This window comes from Pseudopipra pipra, chromosome 12, assembly GCF_036250125.1.
Source record: "Pseudopipra pipra isolate bDixPip1 chromosome 12, bDixPip1.hap1, whole genome shotgun sequence".
NCBI classification, from domain to species: domain Eukaryota; kingdom Metazoa; phylum Chordata; class Aves; order Passeriformes; family Pipridae; genus Pseudopipra; species Pseudopipra pipra.
This window is the reverse complement of record NC_087560.1, coordinates 11,161,158-11,181,692: the sequence shown is the minus strand read 5'-3', so window position 1 is coordinate 11,181,692 and position 20,535 is coordinate 11,161,158. Positions and strand designations below refer to the sequence as shown.

The window sequence follows — 20,535 nt, the reverse complement described above, 5'->3', positions numbered from 1 at the left end:
ACTGGTCAACTGCAGAACAAAACCTGACAGTTCTGGTATAAGTTTTATGTGAGCTGTGTAACAGAGCCTGGGGTCACCGAACTGTAGCTCCCTTGAACACAGTTCAGTATTCCAGCTGGCTAGGGCCAAACTCTACCCAACAGCCCCATAAACATCAAGTCACCTAATAGTTATTTCAATGCCCTGCTGACTCAGAAGTAATACAGACAAAAGAGTAAACAAGAGAGATTTTGTTTGAATTTAAATTTGCTGTGGAAAAGCGCAGCACTGATGTACCACCAAGATGATATTTCAATTTGCAAAAGAAATAATGTGCAATTTGCAAGCAATTGCTGCTTCTGTAAAAACTTAAATTCTGTTTCATCCTAGTGACTTGGAATTTCTCAAGGGTAACATGAATAGATTCCTGTTCATTTTAAATTCTAGTTCTTCCAAACACATTTTGTATTTCTAAGAGCAAGCAGTATATTTTCACCAACAGAAGGAAATACTCTAGCAGTAATCTGAGGGAACAGGAACTGCCAGGATAGACCACATCATCCACAGAAATCTCACCTGTATTGGAGTTCAATAAAATATCAACATTTGCTCTTAATTTCCTGTAAAGAAGGAGGCATAACTGAGCCCCAAGAAGGTATCTAAAAGAATGGGGAATTACCCTATAAATCTATGGCTTTTGAGCCATAGTCTTAAAATTAATGACTGTGTCAAAACTTTTTTTGTGGTTCTTAGTCCATGTGAGGGAGGTCTAAAAAGGCAGAGATCAATTCTCTTTTGGCCCTAATTTAATTTCTTACAATCTATGCAAGCCTAAACAATACAGCCAGCCCTTGAGGAAATGTCTGACTGTGTCCCTGCACTCAGAGCACTTGTTTTCACATGTATAGATATGTACTTTTTGATGTTGAGAAATAGTACTTTATGTATTATCAAACAAATGATACCTACCCCTGAGAAAAAATTTGAGGTGTTTTCACTGACTTTGATCGAAACATCATCAGGAACAAAATTAATAAATAGAAATCGTTCTAAAACATTCCTTAGGACAGACTGGAAGAAAGCTACTGGCGTCTCAGCAGCACCCTCTAGTGCTGCTGTGGCTGGGCTTTGACAGCACTTCCTAGATAAAATCTGGCATCTGGTGTGAGGATGCAACTTCGCTTGTCCTTGAGTGGATGGTCCCCGAGGTCTCCCTGCTGGCCAAAACCTGGCATATGGGGTCCTGACTACTGAGAGCCCTGTGCTCATCACATGCCACGGGCCAAAGGGGGCCAGGCCCTGGTGTGGGTGGAAACCACCAAGGACTGATGAGTGGGATCAGTCCTCGCTACTCTGTGCAAGCTGACAAACATCTCCCACATCTTTCATCAGCTTTTGTGGTTGACCACGGTGCCACATGGGCTGGGATATTCCTTGGCTCAGTTGGGGTCACTGTCCCAGCTGTATTCCCTCCCAGCTTCTTGTGCACCCCCAGCCTCCTCACTGGTGGTTGAGGAGCAGGAAAGGCCTTGGCTCTGTGTAAGCTCTGCTCAGCAGTAACTACAACATCCCTGTGTTATCAGCTCTGCTTCCAGCACAAACCCAAAACAAAGCCCCATACCAGGTACTGTGAAGGAATTAACTATGTCCCAGCCAAAACCAGCACACAAGTCACAACAAAATAGGTACATAAGTCTAGGTCCATAAATGAGCCAAACATTCATCTGCCACAGTGGCAAACATAAAATAAAAAGATGGAGGCAAGACTGAGTATGTAGAACCTGGGTGGGTGAGATACCAACTTTAGAAGAAGAAGGTTAAGTATGACTTTAAAAAAACAGTTAATGCTCTCCTAAAGTCATGGAGCAGCGGAAGGGCAACCAAGCACAATGACTACTCTTTCTCTACCTCATTCCCTATAGCTGGAGGGAAAGCCCAGAAAGAATTACATTGTCTTAAATGCTGTGAACAGACAAACTCATCCAAATCCATTAACAACTCAGCCTTCATCCCATCACATGCAATTTTCAGAATATGCTTTTCTCCAAGTATATGGCACTGCAGCATCTGACACCTGAAACAGATGAAGATCCAAAACTCCTTAAGGTAAGTACTGGACTGGTAAAAACAAAGAAAAAAATCTCACATCACTGTAGCTCTGCTCTGACGCAGTAGGACAGGTGTATTATGCATCAGGAAACAACACCAATAAGATGCCAACACAGAAACACAAACCAGAATTTCTACACTTTTTTCTACATGGGAACCTGCAGAAACACACTTAAGCATCATCCATGTAGATAACAGATAGATCAATGTACCCAAGGAAATACCTTAGTCTCTGCCAGCTACAATCACCTTCGTGTTATCCTGTCTGGGTCTCAGATAAATAGTTTCCCCCTCATTCTTGTCCTTTGAGACACAGAGGGAGCAGGGAGAGGGTGTAAACTGTTACAGAGCATGCCTTGGATTTTGCTAGCTTATTTTTTGTGAGGCTGCCCAATTAATCACACTCCCAAGCTTATGAAAATAACATAGCAGTAAAAAACAGTTTGGAAGGTTCTGTTTCTCATTCATATATTTGACTTCATTAAGTCATGAATTGTGATAATTTGCTATAAACTAATGAATGAACCACTAACTTGGGACATCATTCATTATCATGAAGCTATTTCCTGCCTGCTTAATTAAGCTCAGAGAATGCTCTAGCAGAAGGAAAGAAAAAGCAGACCCTCTTGGGAAGTGATAAACACCAGAGACAGGGTATCCTGACATTTTCAGCACAGCTAAACACACCGGGTTTCTCCCTAGCAAGAATAAAGAGCCTCCAATAGTATGGGAGAGTGGAACAGGGAATTCAACTCTAGCAACATCTTCAACTAGCAGAAATATATGTGGACCCAACATTCAGATTTCCACCAACACTGCATAACACCAGAGAAAAAAATATTTCCTGCAGTGGCCCTAATTTTTGATCTAAAAACCAAGACTAATTTTACACAGAGACAAGTAGACATCAGCCTCCCTTCTTAAGCATTAACATCACAGTTGTGGAACTGTCCACCAGGCTTTCCAGTTTGGGTTATTACTCATATAGATGCCAAGAAATGGAGCCAAAAGAGAGTGTTTTAAGCTAGAGAGCAGAAATATTCAGGAGGTACTGAAACAAGAAACAACCATTTTCTGCTTGGAAAGACACAGCACAAAGCAACTGATTGCAGAAAACCATTCTTCCCCTCTTGCTCACTGAGTAGGGCAAACGCCCCCTCATTCCCCCAGTCTGTAGCACTGCCAACCACAAACAACAGATACACAGCAGGAGACTTTGCCTCAGAGACTTTACCTTCTTTCCACATCCTCTCTGGATTGGCGCTGGTACTTCAGGAATTGTATCTTCTCTAAAAAACAGGCACGAAGAATCCTTATTACAGGCATCCATGCAAGTACACATGCCTTCTCATGACCAGGGAGCTTACTAGAGCCGGGTTTCAGCAGCAAAATGGAAGGAAAATCCTAGTTCCCCAGGGCCCCCGCCCAGGGAGGGGTTGGCTAATTCCCTGCAGCTGAGCTGAGCCCACCCTGAAAACCTCTCTGTGCATTAGGCAACTGATTTATCATCATTCCTTACAGCTGTAACTGATGCAGTGTTTTGGGCCTCCCAGTCAGGTCTGTCTTTCTGCTGCTTCTTTTGAGGTACCATCTATTATGGAAGCTGAAGCTGATTTTATCTGAAGCAATAGCAAGTATTTAAGGCCTTCACAGCCAGTGAAAAACGAATTATGGAGAATTCAAGTCCAGCCCACATTCAGTTTGCTTTATTTACACATAAACTGCAGCCTGAAACAGAGGTGGTCAAGCACCATCATGCCTGCTTCCTCTGGCCAATAGTATCCTGCTGCCCACATGTAATTTGGCTTCATGAAATTGCTTGTAATTCAATATTGGAGCAGAAACCAAGCCCTTCTGTTTCTCACTGTAGATTCCTATTTCCAGGTTCTTGTCTAACCAAAGCCAACTATGACATAGGCTGACCTCCCTCTCTGTAAGAATAAAAATAACTTGGAAGATTATATGTATAAGGGTTATGTGGCAGCACCCACCATAACACTATTATGTATCACGTTCCCTCCATCATTCCTCTGAAGGTTGTGCTGTTTCTATATCACTCCTGAGTGGGCTACTGGGGAAAATGGTGCTTCTTAACAGTGTTTTTCAATACATAGAGAAAGCCCAGTAGAGCTTTAAAATCTACCTTTGAACTTTTTTTATCATTGCATTCCACTTCATAAATTCTCTCCTATAGCTGCACAATCTCCAAATAACACTGATAGAACAGAAGAAAATGCGAGACAGGGCAATTTTACATTTGGCAATACAGACATGCATATCCACCCCAGGGACATTTGTAAACATACCTGTGAATAGAGTCTTATGGTCCCTGTACTGGTGGGAAAATATTGCTGTTCCAGCAGAGATACAAACTTTGTCCTCCCTGGACTTGTGCTGCAGGAGGCTTAGACAGAATCCCACAGGGTTCCCAAATAATCCTTGCTTCTGTAGGCTGGAGCAGTTCCCAGGCACTTACTGTTTAACCATTGCTGTACCTTATGGAGTACCCAAGCATAGTTCTCTTGCAACTTAACATGGAAATGGACTGACTGACTTACTGATTTATGGTCAGTGAAGAAGTCAGGTCTGAAAAAGTCTCAAAAATATTCATGTCACCAGACTGTCCTCTGTCCCAAAACAATGGCAGTAATGCCTCCTCCTGTCAGTGCATTCCTGGTAGCGTGTCTCTACAATCTGTATTCTGGCACTACTGCTGGACAGAAAGCTCATATGGAACACCTCCCTGGAATTTCTTGTTGAAGGAAAGAAGACTTAAAAAACAAGTCTATTCCCAAATCAGTCAAAGCATTCATGGATTAGGTAAAAGAACTTGTATTACTGACAGCAAAAAAAAAAAAAAAAATCTTCAGAAGCAGTGGTGGTATCAAAGCAGAAAGTCTTGCTACTGTGTGCGTAATTTCAGATTTTAATAAAAGAGCATTTGATAAGGGATAAACAAAACAGCTGGGGAAAGGCTGAAATGTTTATAAAGTCAGAGTTTCATCTATAACATTGTATGCAAATATAGTCTCCTTAGTCCTGGAGGCATCCAGGGTACATGTGTCTGGTTACTAATCCACACTTGGCCAGTTTCTAATGGTTTTAGCCATACCTGGTGATATCTTATGCCAAGCACAGAGACACAGACGTGATTTGGGCACTTCAACTTGCAGAACAATGGGAAAGAGGACCTGCTGTGTGTGCTCCTCTAATGCAGCTGTCCAGCTCCAGTGCCAATATTGGAAAACATACCCTGGTTACAGGAAGACTCAGATGAATTCCCGTTGTCCAAAGAGCCTTGATTTTAGAGAGAAAAGAGGGACCATCTCTATCCTGGTCAAGTGCTGGCAGCTGCCTAATTAGATCTTCCAATTTGGCATGTCTCAAAGCATTCTAGATTGTTGGTATTCGACCAGTTTAGCCCTACCCAACTCTAAAATATGGACATACAGCTTATACGTGAGCATGTCATATCTGACACCTTTTCTGTCAAGGTGCACTGCATTGTAAAAGTAGTTTCCTCCACATTCTCTTAAGAAACATCTATTAGTGTTACTTTCCCCCACCAGTCATACTTATGTGAAAAACAGAAGTAGAAACATACCATATGAAGAACACACTACAAAGGTTTTCTGCATTGTACAAGTGTCTGTTACGTGTGTATTTTGTCTCCATCCAGACATTTCATACTTAGTCATTTTCAGAAAAACAAATTGAGAATGCAAAAAACTTTATTAGCATAAAAAGTACATAGTCAGTAATCAGTACTCAAATTCCTTCATGGCATCTGGCATGTTTTGATACATCTTTCTGTATCTGGTACAGCTGAAGGAAGACAGGGTTGTAAGGTGTCAGAAGTTTAAGGTTGGGGTTTTGTTTTGTGCCTTTTTTTAAGTTATGTAAACAACTCAGTGTGAAACCTGTACAAGCAGAATAAAAGTTAAATAAAACCCTAATTCAGCAATACAAAAAGCAATATAAAAAAGTATTCAGGTGCATGACATGCATCAGAAGAAAATGCAAAAGTACATGGCAAGTGAACATGTCTTAGATCATACTGGAAACTCTCTGTAAATATCTGTATGGCTCAACGTGAAAAACATTATAAAATTACTTGGTTCCATAAGAGATCTGTACAGTTGCATCTGTTTTAACTTCATGAGACATGAATATATTAGGAAAAAAGTGATTAAAAGGAATAAGGAAAGTTTACTCAAGTTTCACATTTCAAGCTGCCTATTTGATAGAGTAACTAGATAGAGGTAGATATCCAATATTAGTGGCCAAGCTATTCTAACAAGGCCTTTTAGCTGTTTTGTCAAGCTTTTACATTCAAAGCCAATGTGAAAAGGCTTCATAGATGAAGGATGTCTTTCAAAAAGGCAGCCAGAAAACCTGTATTGCTGATGGAAGTAGTTTCAATTATCCTGCTGAAAGTGAAGGGTATTTAAGAATGAAACATTTACCAGACCACTGTGAGGACACCACTGATCAAGCACTAGAGCTCATGCAGTCATTTTAGCAAAAGTGACATTGATTTGTTCATTTCCTATGCCTATTTTAGAAGCTGAACCATTGCTACCTATTTGGTTCCTAACTAGTCAAAATAAGACTGCAGGGTCCCACGGCGGCGGATGTCACATGTCCAGCAGTGGAAACCACCTCCCAGTGAATTGGCGTGGCGAATATTCACTTTAATCGTGGAAATGCCTGAAAGAAACATACAGTGCATACTTGAAAATTCATGTGGCGAGCTCTGATTGGAACAGTAGATAATAGTTTATCAGATCATATGGCTAGATGTAAGTAGGGAAGGTATTTCCTACTTGTTTGTTAAGAATTTATTTTCCCAAATTCTAGGCAGAGAACAAACTAGGAACATAGCTGGCTTGTTTATTCCAGCAATACCCTTAGGTGTATACAGTGCCTGGAGCACAGCCAGTGTTTGATGTGTTATGATGTGCCAGTAACATAAAGATAAATTCAGTTTATGCAGTGTGTAAAGAATTAGCTGAAATTCTGCTACAATATATGATCAGGGCACATTTGCATAAATCTGTGTATTTATGGCTCAGACACTGAATGTGCTCTTTCAAGTGCCTTTCAAAGACAGATGTATTCAAAGTAGATAGTTTTGAGTCCATCTTTCTCTGAAAGCAAAAAGAGACTCTTACACTTAGTACCTAGGTTAAGCTTCCTCCCACTTCTTTTCAGCTCTGATGTTTCAGCTGTGGCTCAGCTTACACAAAGCCCTGACAGCTAGACTAGGATCAGAAGACTTCTCTGTTGCAAAGTTTGCCTTTTTGCTTCTTGGTACTTTCAGGATCAGCTCAGTAGAATCTATCACCCAGACCAGCAATAATTTTTTCTCAGTAGACCCATCTCAGTCCTAGGAACTTACTGACTGCTGGGCTTTATTTAGAACTTACACAGACTGTGAAGTTCAAGTGCAAAAGATAAGCCATGATTAGCATTAGTTGCCTCATTTTTAAAGTACTTTCAAGCATTTATAAATCCTCAACTCCTTAGTCATGTAGCAAATTAAAGCCATCTAAGACTGAGAAGTGATTCACTAAAGGGTGTATAGTCAGTCTTTAAAAGCACCTTAAAGCATTGAATAGCATGGTTCTCACCTGCAATCATCTTAGATTTAAGGGAAGCTTCAATAAGGGCACTCGCACCCATGGCATCAAACCTTCTTTTAGGTTCACAGTTGCTATCTTCCACCTTTGGATCATTTTCTCCTTCCCATAAATTTTCTCCCTTTTAAAGAGTCTTCTGCTACTGGGAAGTATTATCTCTTACTCTACAATGATCTCTTACTTCCCCCGACTTCTCATCTACCCACAAGTCTTCATTCTACCCCATCAACTTTTGCATCACCACATACTTATCCTTCAGCAATAGTCAGCTGTAGCATCAAGCAATCTGGCTACTCTCTTACTAACCAACTATGAGCCACAAGTAGAACTACCTACATCTTTGCTCCCAGCACTATGGAAGCAGTCAAATTAACTGCATGAGCACAGACTTTTAAGTCCATATTATTTGTCCTTGCAGTGAGCTGTGCATAATAGGACTTAGACATTTTATGTCCAATAACACTTCTCCTGTCACTGCATATCTAAAGGAATTCCATGCTATCATAAGGTTACATCTCACAGGACTGAGATTCTCCATAAATGAGCAGAAATACCTGGGTTAAGTGGTGTTGACAGTTTAAAGTACAATGAGTTTGAAACTAGAAAAATCTGAAAGCATTTTGGCAATGAGGGATAGTAAGCTCAACATCACTGAGCAATATGTGCACCCAACCTCTCCAAGACAGATTTTGACCCTAAACTGAGCAGACAGTTTACATTAAAAAAGCTCATTCAAAAGCTTGCTAGCAATAACTTCAGTTGCTACTCATACCTTGATTTGCTGGAAGTGATAGGGGGCAAAAGCAGCCCATATTCATATGACTGAAGTATTCAGGAGAAAAATCACTGAATGATTCTTACTTACTAACTCTAAAGTTTGAATACCTTTTCCAGTGCTGGCTGCTTTGACTATTTTAAGTGAAACCTCCATTTACCCTGATGTGCATAGCTGGTATCATGATCATTTTATTTTAGGTATATGTACAAGTACGTTAGGACATACCTAGCTTTTCAAACATCTTCTGAGTCGATGTCTCATTGGCATCCACCATCACACGTTTCTCATCCAGCATCAGGACATTCATGGAGAGCCATTTAGAAGACATCCACAGTGGGTGATCTAAACACATGAGAATCAACTTTGTATGTACCAATGTTGCCTCATATTAATACTTTTCAGAACACTCTTGGAATCCATAGAAAAGTGAATATACCATCTGGGATGAGTGGCACTGGAGGTTGGATCACAGTCCAGCCAGCTTTCTTGAAGAGCTCAATCTGAAAGAGCAATTTAATTACATTCTCAAGAGTGTATTTAGAGTATTATGTCCTCCAACTTATGTCATTTTCTCAGGCTATTTCAATATGCATGTTCCCTCAGTTCACTATTCTTGCCCTCATTCAAGTTTCATCTACAAACCCGATTTTCATACAAGCACCTTTTTAAAGCCTTTTTAAACTTTGCATACCAATAGCATTTATTTCTACTGGGTTTATATATGCTAGGTATACTCATATATGTTAAAGACAAAAAGTAGCACATGCAGTTTGGAACCTCTTAAGTAAATATATTAGTAACAGCACAAACATATTAAAATCTTTATCTTCGGTATAATTTCTTCCCATATGATTGTAAAATCCATTGATATGAATCACACAGGCATTTATAAAGCCCATCAGAAATAACACATAAAAATACCTTTCCATCATGCTTCATGAGAAACTTAATATGCAGGTTATTTAACAAAGGGAACAATGTAAAGGCATCCTAAGTAATAATTTGTGTCTCTAAGAACTACACAATTAAGTTAAAAATAAGAGGAGGATAATTTGGCTAAGGAGAATTGACTTTTCAATTTCACTGTCTGAGTATTTGGAAGAGCTCTTAAGTGTTACCACGAGGCGGAGCTCTGATCCCAAACACTCAATAACCAGCCTGGCCCGCAAGGGTTTTAAAGAAAAGCTCCCTTTCATCCACACCATTCACACTCCCCCCCACCGCTTCCTGGTCATCCAGAACTGCCAAGTCAGTTTTTATGAAAGCAAGCTGCATCTATCTTTTCTATCTGCACAGACAGCCATTTTCTGTGAAAAAAGTCCCAGCACGTGGGTTTAACACAGGAAGGCCAAGAACCTCCTCTTGCAAGTAAGATTACAAAAAAAAAAAAAAAAAGCAATGGAAAGGAAAAGGGGAGGAAAAAAACTATGATTGTTTTAAAAATTATATTCTCAGAATGGATATTAAAAGAGGCAGTAATTCAATTAGACCATTTGCATTGAAACCACTTGCTGAGAAGAAACTAACACTGCTTCCAAGAGCTATGCACGTGGCTCCGTAATCTCTGTGGCACACAGCTCTATCCCACCGACTCAGGATCAGCTCAGCTATTCCCATGTGGTTGTACAGCTCCTGAAGTCATGGGGATCCTCACAAAAATCCTCCAGCACTGCAGTACAGGTAACATGACTGTACCAGAGACGAGCTCTTACTCTCTGGAAGGCTTTCTCTTCTGATTGTGCTCTTCAGCAATAGTCGCTTTTTCTCGAAGTGTAGTAGCAGGTTTTACATGTCTCTCCTTTTTCCTACTCTGCAGGATGTATTTCTTGCTTAGTTATTCAAAGCTGAATGCCTGAGCCACTACCAGCTTTCTGCCATTGGTTCAAACAACACTAAAGGAGAGGCTTCCAAAATAGGAATGAGAAGGGAGATCACTCTGAGTAGCAGAAACCCTCATTTTCTCCTTGGATTCAATTAAAGTATTTAAGTAATTAAAGTGTTTGGAGAAGTAGTAGTATATCCTAGGGACTTGCTTTGATACATTATTACAAACTGGATTACTCCCATCATATTTAACCATGGACAGAGAAAGAAACACACAGCACATCCACACTAAGAAAGCACAAAGACCTGCAGCAGAAAACTGAGGAAGAACAATGGTCATTGCACTGCTGAGAAAGTTCTGGAGTCAAGATCCAAATACATCTATAAGTTCTTGAACAACTGCCTGGTTCTACTTAAATTCAATAATTTAATATTATTCAAGTGCATATAAAATAAACGTGTGGAAGAGTAATTACCCAGGAGGGAACTAATCCAGCTGAGTCCTTTTTAAACATTTTCTCCTCTTCTATAGTCTTACCTGGTGGCAGGGACGGTCTGGGTTAGAGAGCACAAGACCAGGTCCAATGATGTTAAAAGTGGCATCAATGTGCATAGGGTTAGGATCCTTAAAGGATATTATATGCACTCTGTAGTCTGGTGCAAGATGTCGCCTCATCCATTCAATACCCATATAGTTTGTAACCTGAAAACAGGACAAAGGAAATTTCACTGGGCTAGACTATAAGCTCCATCCAAGTTTAGTTTGTCTAAGGTTTTATTTAATCAAATATTCAAAGCCAAAATAATAGAGAAGTTTGTGCCTTTAGCTAACCCCTTAGCTGGAAGACAGTCTTACCCCGTATATCAAACATTCTATGAATAGCAATTTCTTCTGTCAGCACTCTTATTTTAATGCTGCTCAGGAATTTAAATAGATACAAAGTATCAATCATTGAGATAGACAGCAAAACCACTGAAAGAAAGCTTTGTTTACCTGGCTCCTTTGTACAAAGATATCTCTTCCAGCTCTAATGAAGTCAGCGGCATCAAAGCATGGCTCAAATTCAGTAGTTACAAATTTTCCCTGAGCAGCCAGTTTATGCCTGTCTTCAACAGAGTGGATTGGATAATTCTAGTTGTAGAAAAAGTAATAATAACTTTATGTTGGAGAGGTTAAGGGAAAGTTTTTAAATTATTTGTTACTGAAGAGTATTTTGAAACTAAGAAAATATGTTAATATTGATAGCTAGTATGTTCCTTGGAGGTGTTTTTATTTACTTGTTATAGAATAAAAAAGAAAATCTAAATGTGGATATGTAAGGGAAAGGTTTTAAGCACATTCAAGACCAGCTGATAAGAGACAATAGTTATACCAAGAAATTAATTGCTCTTCAGAACCCCTGTCTTGATAATATTCTGGCTTCTGGATCTGAAGTGTTCATTACCAGTGGAGTTTAACTATCAGTCCAACATATCACTGCACAGGGACAGCAATACTGATATTGCTATTCCTAAGAAAAGTGGGCTCCCTGCTTTCCCACATTTTTAAAATGGAACAGTACTTCAAACTAGAAGGTAGATCTTCATTATTTCAAATAATTTTAAAATGAAACAGGGCAATTAAGAACAAGTGGGGTGTAAAACCCAGCACAAATAAAAAAATCCCAACTAAGTGGTTTCTGTGCTTTAGAACAGGTTCTGGAAGTTTTCTGACAGATTACTCTAAGGTAATTTTTTTTTTAACAAAGTCTTCTCTGTATCATTGATGTCACTGTTCCCAGAAAAAGTCATAATCATTCCACAACTAGTTTACTGCATTTATTGTAAATGCTATTACCAAGGTCCAATGCATTTGGGGACCCATAGGAAACTACCACAATTATCCAAGTAAAAATTATTAGAAAGATTAAGATACTATTCACTTAAAATTTTGATGGTAAATACTCACGGTTTTGATCCTCCACTATTTCTTTTATGTAACTTTCAAAATACTCATCTTCATGCAAAACAAGTATTATGAGTTGGATTTTTTCTGTGACAAAATATGTATTCTTTACCACTTTCCTGCACTCAGGATATATGGACATTCTCAGGGAATCTTAATTCTTTCAAGTAGTCTCTGTGATGTGTTTTTAGCATTCCTTCCTCCTTAGTAATGCTCAGTTACAGCCCGTAACCAAAACAATTCAAAGCAGAAGAATTCAATAGACACAACTTCCTGTTCCTTATTCCCTAACTGCACACACTTAGTTTCAGCTGGAAAGGCTACAGCATGTTTGCAAACACTAGAAAAAAACCACAAATCTCCAGAGTTGTACCATTCCCCTCCTCCAGTATTGTGAAACCTCAGGTTGAAATTATCAACAAAATTCTGTGTAATGAGAACTGAAGTTCTAAAGGAAAATTAGAGCAGTACCTGATCATAGAGTTCATCTGCCATTGTGGGTTTAGGGGCAGTTGTCCACTTAGCACCACTGTTGAAATAATCTTTGATTAGTCGTCTATATGCCCTGTACTCAAAGAACCGAGCACGCCAAGCCATTGGTGCTTCAATAATTTCATTTCCCACCACTAACAGGATGTCTCTTGGCATGGCAGCATACATACCTGAAAGGGAAATGGCCATTAACTTATGAGAAAATTATGCTTTTCTCAGCTCTTTCAGCTTATTCATTTTTTACCCTCCTTTTTACCATTACTTCTACTTCTATGGCAAAAATCATCATTAGCAAAGTCAGGAAACCAGCACATAATATTGGGGGCTTACATTCTTCAGTAATTTTTCAAAGTGACATTTTTTTGTTCAAAATACATGCAACTTTTGCCACAAAGCCTCACTCATAACAAATTCACAGCCAGAAGAAAGCTATCCACCATCAAGCTTCCACTGCGTAATTTGGTTAATGAAAATTAACTAGACAAATGCTTATGATTTACCCAGATGACTTTAAAAGGTGATGATGGGTAGCAAATTTTCCAAGTGAACATCATTTCTTTATATACAATCGTTTTAAAAAGTAGTAGTACCGAAGAGGAATTTGATGGAACACAGAACCTGTGCAGGAAGTACTCCCATTACACTTTTCATTAACATGATGTGTTCCCTAATTAATTTTAATTCCCCTAGAACAACTTAACAACACATAAAAGGAGCCTGAGGACTACACTTGGAAAGCTGAGTATGAGCCAGTGTGCTCTCACTGCAGACAATAAAAGCCATATGGTGCTACACATGGAGGAATGTGGACAGTAGGTAAAGAGACATTCAGATTTCCTTGATACTAGCAAGGATGTCCCTGAAAAAAAACTGTTGCCTCCAACTATTTTGGCCTCTATAGTTTAAGATGGATCCAACCCTAGGATCCAATGAAGAGCTGTCATGACAGCAGGAGGCCTTGTAGCATTTGACCTGTCATGTGGCAAGTAGGGGACAAAGCAGTAACAGTTTACAGCTACTTTGAGGGCCATTAAACATGACAGATAAACACTTCTTGGCAGTGGCAGTGACAACATAGAAAGGGAATCTGGCAACAGATGCTGGTGGGGGAGTTCAGGTTAGTTATCAGGCAAACTTCTGTCATCTGGAAATCCGTGCAGCACTGAAGCAGGTCAGCAAACCAGGAGGCAGAATCTCCATCCCTGCAGACCTCTCAAGTCATAGCTACACAAAGCCATCACTGACCTCACTTAATGCTGGCAACAATCCTGCTCCTAGCAAGAAGGCAGACTAGATGACAACCAAAATGTCTCAGGCAAGGGCTAAACAGATAAGACCTTCAACAGTGGAAGAATATTTACCTGTAGACTCAAAATCAGGTGTTTTATACTTCACAGACCAGTCAATTGGATCAGGCCTCTTGACAATAACACCTTCTCCTTTCAAAATATTGCACATCTCTTCAATTTCAGCAATAGCTTTTTTTAAGTGGTCTTTGGGGAAACTCTGGCCTCCAAATTTCTGATAAAATCCCCAATACTTCTCATACGTGTTGGCCTAAAACAAAAGGACATGTAAGTGACAAAGAATAAGCATCAGTTATTTTGGAGTGAAATAGGTGCCCAAGACACAATTCTTACTGTTCAAATTTTCTTGCTCTTGACCCTAACATGTTGGAGTGTGCCTTACATCCGATTCTTGCAATATTTTGAAGAGTTCCTAAGAATTGTTCATGTCCTGCTGATTCTTTTAAAATAAAAGGAGAGGAGGGGGCAGGGAAAAAAAAAAAAAAAGGAAGGGAGAATTGTCAATATTTCGTAAATTCTCAATTATTGCTTGGTTGAGAATCCTTATCCTAGCCCTCTGCCATCTTTATTTTTTATCTTTGCAACTTCTATTTTTCTACTTATACACACCATCAGCAAGGTTTCACTGTGTAGTTGTGTCCAGTCACTAAACTTATGTAAGTGCAGGTGTCAGACTAATTGTGAGGGGCTGATGTGTTCACAAATACTTATATACAGTGACAAAGTATGAGCTGTGTGTGCTGAGCAGGCTCATTGAACCAGCAGATTGCTTCAATGCTGCTAATGGACTGCACATGCAGCATGATGCCCAAGAAAAAAAGTCCTCTGAGGAACAGCAGGAAAAAAGGGAAACCCATTCTGGAATATGAAGAAGTGAGTACACATTTGATTTCCACCTGCAAGCTTAGTCTGACTTTTAGACAGGATTTTCATTTCCTCGTCCATTTCCTCTATTTTTGGATATAGATGGATCAGTAAGTTAAGCTACTTGTTTCTATTGATAGGAAAACTATTCTAAATAGTGTAATAAATATTTCTTCCTCTCTTTAGCCATATCCCTACAGAAAGCCTTATTATTAAACCACAGATGAAAACCAAGAGACTACATTACACTTCAGTTAGTATTTAGTGACTAGTATTGCCAAGTGGCCATGAAAGATTTGGTCCTTATCACAGCACACCTGTACAAACACACCAAGCATGGCAAACACTATAGACTCTGCTATTAAATAAGGCCTTACAGATATGTTTTTATATTAAACCAACCTTGAGTTCATCTCCAAAATGCAAACATCTGTAGTTGCCTTGTTAAAACCTCCCTTCAGTACTGTCACAATGGTGACATCAGGAATTCTAAAGCCATCCCAAGTACAGGTAACATGCCTTGTTGGCTAGAAGGGGCCATACTTCAGGTACAGCAGCAGTCTAGAAGATGCCAAAGATACTAAATTCACCTGTCAGGGTTGGATTAAAGCAAATACAACATTTACAGGCCTAAATCCTCTGCTGAAATCCTGTGATAGTCTTCTCAAATTAAAAACAAATTCAAAATAATGTCCTAGTTCTCATGGGTAAGAAAATCCAGACATACAATCAAAACAAATGATGCTGCTTCAGTTCAATGTATCCAGTGTTCCTCTATCACATCAGTGTTAGCAGAGATGCAAGTGCAAGGAGCCCTTCTGGAATGACAGCAGGAGTCAGGAACAGGTAAGCAAGTGGTGAGGCCTTCTTTTTACCAGAGTCCATCCCATCCAAGCAGCATGAAGGACAGCAACGGGGTGCAGAAGAACCTGCTCCTCCAAACATGAGGTTCTCTCCTGACACTGCAGTCCTGATACCTCCCAGAGAATGATGTTCTCAACAAAAAACATGCAATAAAGTTCCTTTTGTGTGAGCACTGTCAGTGCTAACCCGCCTGAGCAGGCAGGGCCATTCATCTGAAGGTATGCCTGTTCCCCTCTAACAATCGAGGCTATCCACTCTATTCTCTACTATTTCTGGATATTTGCCCTTATGTTACACAAGTGAGAGAGAAGAATGAAGATTCAACCTTAGCATTTACACAGAGAGCCCCAGAATGGGCATCCTGCTCTTCCAATACTGAAGCTTCTTCCCATCCCTCCTGAAGAAATTTATTCTTTTTCTATAAGTGAGGTCTTGGGTAAATTGATCACCTCAAACTTGCCAGCTGGTCAGAAGTCACATGGAGATCACATGAAGTGCTTAGCATTCCTATGGAAACCTGTTCTGCTAATGAGATAAATTCGTCCTATGAAGTGAAGCAAGCTATTTTCAGAGCCAGCCATGATGTATGTGAGTATCATCATCCCCGAGAGGTGCAGCTCCTCTCTTCATGTGTGTCTTCTAGTACTGGTTTTTTTCAAACCTGAGAAACCATACAATGGCATAATCTTGAAATTACAGAGTAACACCACTCATATTCCCTGCATTCTGAATATCTGGGAAAAGGGTGTATGGCTGGGACATGTATTCCATACCAAATCAGGGTTGAGATTTCAGGCCCCTTTGATTATATACATACAAGTCAGTTCAGACTCTTCAAAAGGTACCATGGCCAGGACATAGAAAAGAACTGAGAGTACCTGAGACACTACAGCAACATTTGAATCAAAGTCACTCTTTTTAGAGAGCAATTTAAGCGATGCTGTAAGGAAAGATTGTCTATAAGAAACAGAATTGCTCCCAAGAGTTGCTATATATTTTAAACATTTTTTTTGTGGAAAATAATTAACATTATCAAGATGTACCTTAAAATTAGTAATGACAGTTATTAAATTAAGGGCATTGAAAGAGAAATCCAAATCAGAATTCTTTTTGTCTAACTCAGTAGTAAACACACTCCCATATTCTCACTCAAGATATAGTGACCTGTATTAATAATACCTCTTCACCAAAAATGCGTCATTATTCACAGAATATACTGAAAAGCATTGAGTACAAAGCTATAAAGTCCAACTGCTTCACTAAGTGTTAACTGCTTCAGAAAACTTCAGAAGTCTCAACTGTGAGATTTTTCACTAAAGTGCTATTTCAAAAAAGGACATCTTCCTAATTAATGCAGTTGTTCACCTCCTTGTTAAGATTCCCTATGTTTCCAAATAGTGTATTTACCTCTACATAACCTACATAGACCATTTCAAACCCTGAAAAGGATATGCAATAGTGTCAGCTCATTAATATTCATCAGATATGCAGGGTTCTCTATTCAATTCCTTCCTTCCTCCTTCTTATGCCAACCACAGCAGTCTCACATCACAGCAAAAGGATTTGTGTATACCAAAACCATGTCTCAAAGTACAAGAATGCTGAATGCAGACATACTTCCTGCATTTAAATATTTGGTAAATAAACCTGCATACTATCTTAAAACTGAACCTCAACACAAGCACTCACCAAACTCTTATGATTTGAGATATATTCTTTAAAGTGTCTCAGGTCCAAAGCTTCAAATTTTCCTTATAAGAATCAAATTCATTAGTTTCAAACTGCAGTTTTTATAACCAGTGACCCTCATGCATACTTGGCAGATGGCATGTGAAACACATGAACCCTACTATTGCTACTCACAGGGGCAGAACAGGGATTTCTGGCTATGGTATTACACTGGAGCAACACACACATACACACCTTATCTTTCAGCCACATGGAGATTTGAACAATAATTCATCTGTTAATTAATAGTAATAGTCAAGGAAGGACCGAACTACTGTTTGAATTTCTCAGCAACATCCCCCAGGTAAAGTCACTGTTGCAGTTTCTACAGCAAAATTTACGACAAAAGCAGAGAAAATTAGAGGAAACCACATCTCAGCTGGCATGATCTGTTCCCAGTACCTGCTGTGGGCTTGGCAGTTGACATGAAGCAAAGCTAAAGCATGCTTTAACCCTAAGGTTAAGGTATTGGAATTGCAGAGGTAATCCTGTCCTTTGACATTCCTCATTGAGCTTTTGATATCACACATATGAGAAAGTGAAGTTCTGATCTCATGTGAGTAGTTATGGCTTAATAGGCAGTAAAACCTGTATAGCATGTCACACTTCAGCACGTTAGACACTTGAACTATTTTTTCTGGCACTAAAGCAAGCCCTTGGCCCCTACTCAAGAACAGAATTTTGCTTCACTGAATGTCACAATGTAAAAAAGTTAGACATTTTTTTCCTTACTCCTCCTGTGCATTCATTATGTCAGCTTATATAGATGCATATACATACACTCGTATATTAGAAATGCTAACACTTGTTCACTTCTTTCTCTGAAGCTGATAGAATGTCTTTGGAGTGTCTGAAAGAGGATTCCAGAGTTGGTAACTGAGCTGCAGCTTTCAAGGAGTAAATAAAAGTCATAATGAAGTCAGTAGTGAAGCTTTCATTGTGCTCACTGGCACAAGATGTCATCTCAAATGTCCCAGTGTAAGTCAAATGATTACTCTGCTGTCTGGGCATTAGAACTAACAAGCTGAAGAAATTCATTCACACTCCTTCAACCAGTTCTGCCCAGAATCATAGCCCAGATTCTAAAAAAAAAAAAAAAAAAAAAAAAAAAAAAAAAAAAAAAAGAAATAGAAACATAAAAAGAGCTAAGAGAAGTCTTCTCCACTAGTACATCTCAAACTTCTCTGAGATGACCATTTCCAGCACTTTAAATATATTTTCGGTATCTTTGTTTGCCATTGGCAGAAATATTATCCCAGCTCATTTTGCTGTGATAGCCATGGATTACATGCTTCCCTGGAGAGAGTGCTGTACTGTAACAATGAAAGAGAATGATTCGAGAGCATCCCACAAATGCAGGTAACACACATATACAGCAACTTTGAAGTCCAGGTAAAGTATTCAAAAATCTGAAGCAAGCCCATTGTTTGAGTGTTACTGTTTAAAATACATGATTTCAGAGAGCACAGAAACACAGATTTATTTAGGTTGCTGTTTCAGTTTTAGGCACAGAAAAAAATCTTGAAAAACAGAAGAGTATGTATTTCCACACAATACTGGCTGTAGCACACAGGAGTTGCAGTGAGCTACTTCAGAGCTATTTAATACAGTAGTCCCACTAGTCCACAGCTATAGAATTCGATTTTTCTCAGACTATTAAGTAGAAAATTACACTTTTTTTTTAAAGTGGTAACCCTACTTAGTTTCAAGCCAAATTAAAGTTTTACTACCTCAAAAGCTAGTGTGTACACTTTGATAGCATCGGATCTATATAACTAGAGCAAACTGCACATATTAGAGATTCTCTCTGTTAGTGACTTCTGTTAAAACAGCTCATTCAGTTAAAAGTGAAAAGAAAAAGCACATCCCTCACCAACATGGCTATACTGTAAAGTTTCACAGATATAAACAACTACTTGGAAAGAAGAATCCTCAAGAGTGAACATCATACCTTGTACACTTAAGCAAATTGTATGTATAAAACCCACATCGTTTTCTATTTAAGTGTATTTTTTTTTATTGCTTACCTTAACTTCCACAGAAAAAGGTGGGACACAAGCATTTTCAGCTCTTCCCACAATGACCTCTTCCAGTGGGTCCCATTCATTGTATGAGCAAACAAGACAGTCTTTAGGCACAGGGCTGGTAGCCTTGTCATCAGCAGCACAGGTGTTCTGGGAGGCCGTGGCTGCCTGGGTGCTCTGGAAAGTTCGCTGCACCCATCCTGTAAAGACTCTTTGCAGCTTAAAATAAAAACAAGAATAAAAATTATACTTCCCTTACAAAAGGCAAAAAGGGATGGTTCAGCCCACAAGTGCCTTAACACTGTAATCCCAAAGGAACATACCCTATTTGGAGCATTAACAGAAGCACAGCTTGTTACAGCCGTTCTAACTTATTCACAGCCTACTAGACGCTTAAAGGACATTTCGCCTTTTAAAACGCACTCAGTTTAGAAGGGTAATGACATAGAAGCACAGCTCTGACAGTGGCGACTGGAGTCACTGAACCCTGCGCTGCTGAGCCGGGTGGATGCTGGGCGAGCCTCAGTCAGAGGAGCCCGCAGCCGTCCCGCACCCTCTTGCCACCACTCGGAGCGCCCCGATTAAGTGGCCACACAGGACCCCGTCCCGCTGGGGCATCCTCAACCCCACCAGCCCCCAGCACGGCGGCACCAACCCGTGAGCCGATGAAATGCGCCGCTTCGGCTCCGCGGCTTCCCCCGCGCAAGCACCGCACTCGCAGCATTTCTGCTGGCAGGACAGCGCAGGACAGGACAGCTCAGATCAGCTTAGTTTAGCTTAGTTTAGTTTAGCTTAGCTTAGCTTAGCTTAGTTTAGTTTAGTTTAGTTTAGCTTAGCTTGGCTTGGCTCGGCTCGGCTCGGCGCCCACCCTCGGGACTGCGCCCCGCGCCCGCCCCGTCGCCTTTATGGGGCCCGTCCCGCCCCGCCCGGGGGCCGCGGGGAGCGGAGCCTGTCGGGGGGGCACCGCCCGCCCGCAGCT

The 20,535-nt window shown here is 40.0% G+C and overlaps 1 protein-coding gene across 1 annotated transcript; it reads right to left on the bottom strand.

Moving 5' to 3' along the window:
* Positions 1-5,801: 5,801 nt before the first annotated feature.
* On the bottom strand, positions 5,802-20,434 carry GATM (glycine amidinotransferase). Its single transcript, XM_064668876.1, has 9 exons — positions 20,212-20,434; positions 19,560-19,775; positions 14,131-14,326; positions 12,749-12,939; positions 11,327-11,464; positions 10,871-11,035; positions 8,945-9,008; positions 8,734-8,850; positions 5,802-6,798 (listed from the first exon to the last, which is right to left on the bottom strand). The coding sequence occupies exons 1-9, from the start codon at positions 20,278-20,280 to the stop codon at positions 6,686-6,688; spliced, it is 1,269 nt and encodes a 422-aa protein (XP_064524946.1). The 5' UTR covers positions 20,281-20,434; the 3' UTR covers positions 5,802-6,685.
* Positions 20,435-20,535: the final 101 nt, after the last annotated feature.

Coding starts and splice junctions, on each gene's coding strand:
- GATM (XM_064668876.1), bottom strand. CDS start 20,280: ATGCTGCGAGTGCGGTGCTTGCGCGGGGGAAGCCGCGGAGCCGAAGCG. Junction 19,776..20,211: donor CGCATTTCATCGGCTCACGG/GTTGGTGCCGCC, acceptor TTTTATTTTAAG/CTGCAAAGAGTCTTTACAGG. Junction 8,851..8,944: donor AGTGCCACTCATCCCAGATG/GTATATTCACTT, acceptor TCATGTGTTTAG/ATCACCCACTGTGGATGTCT.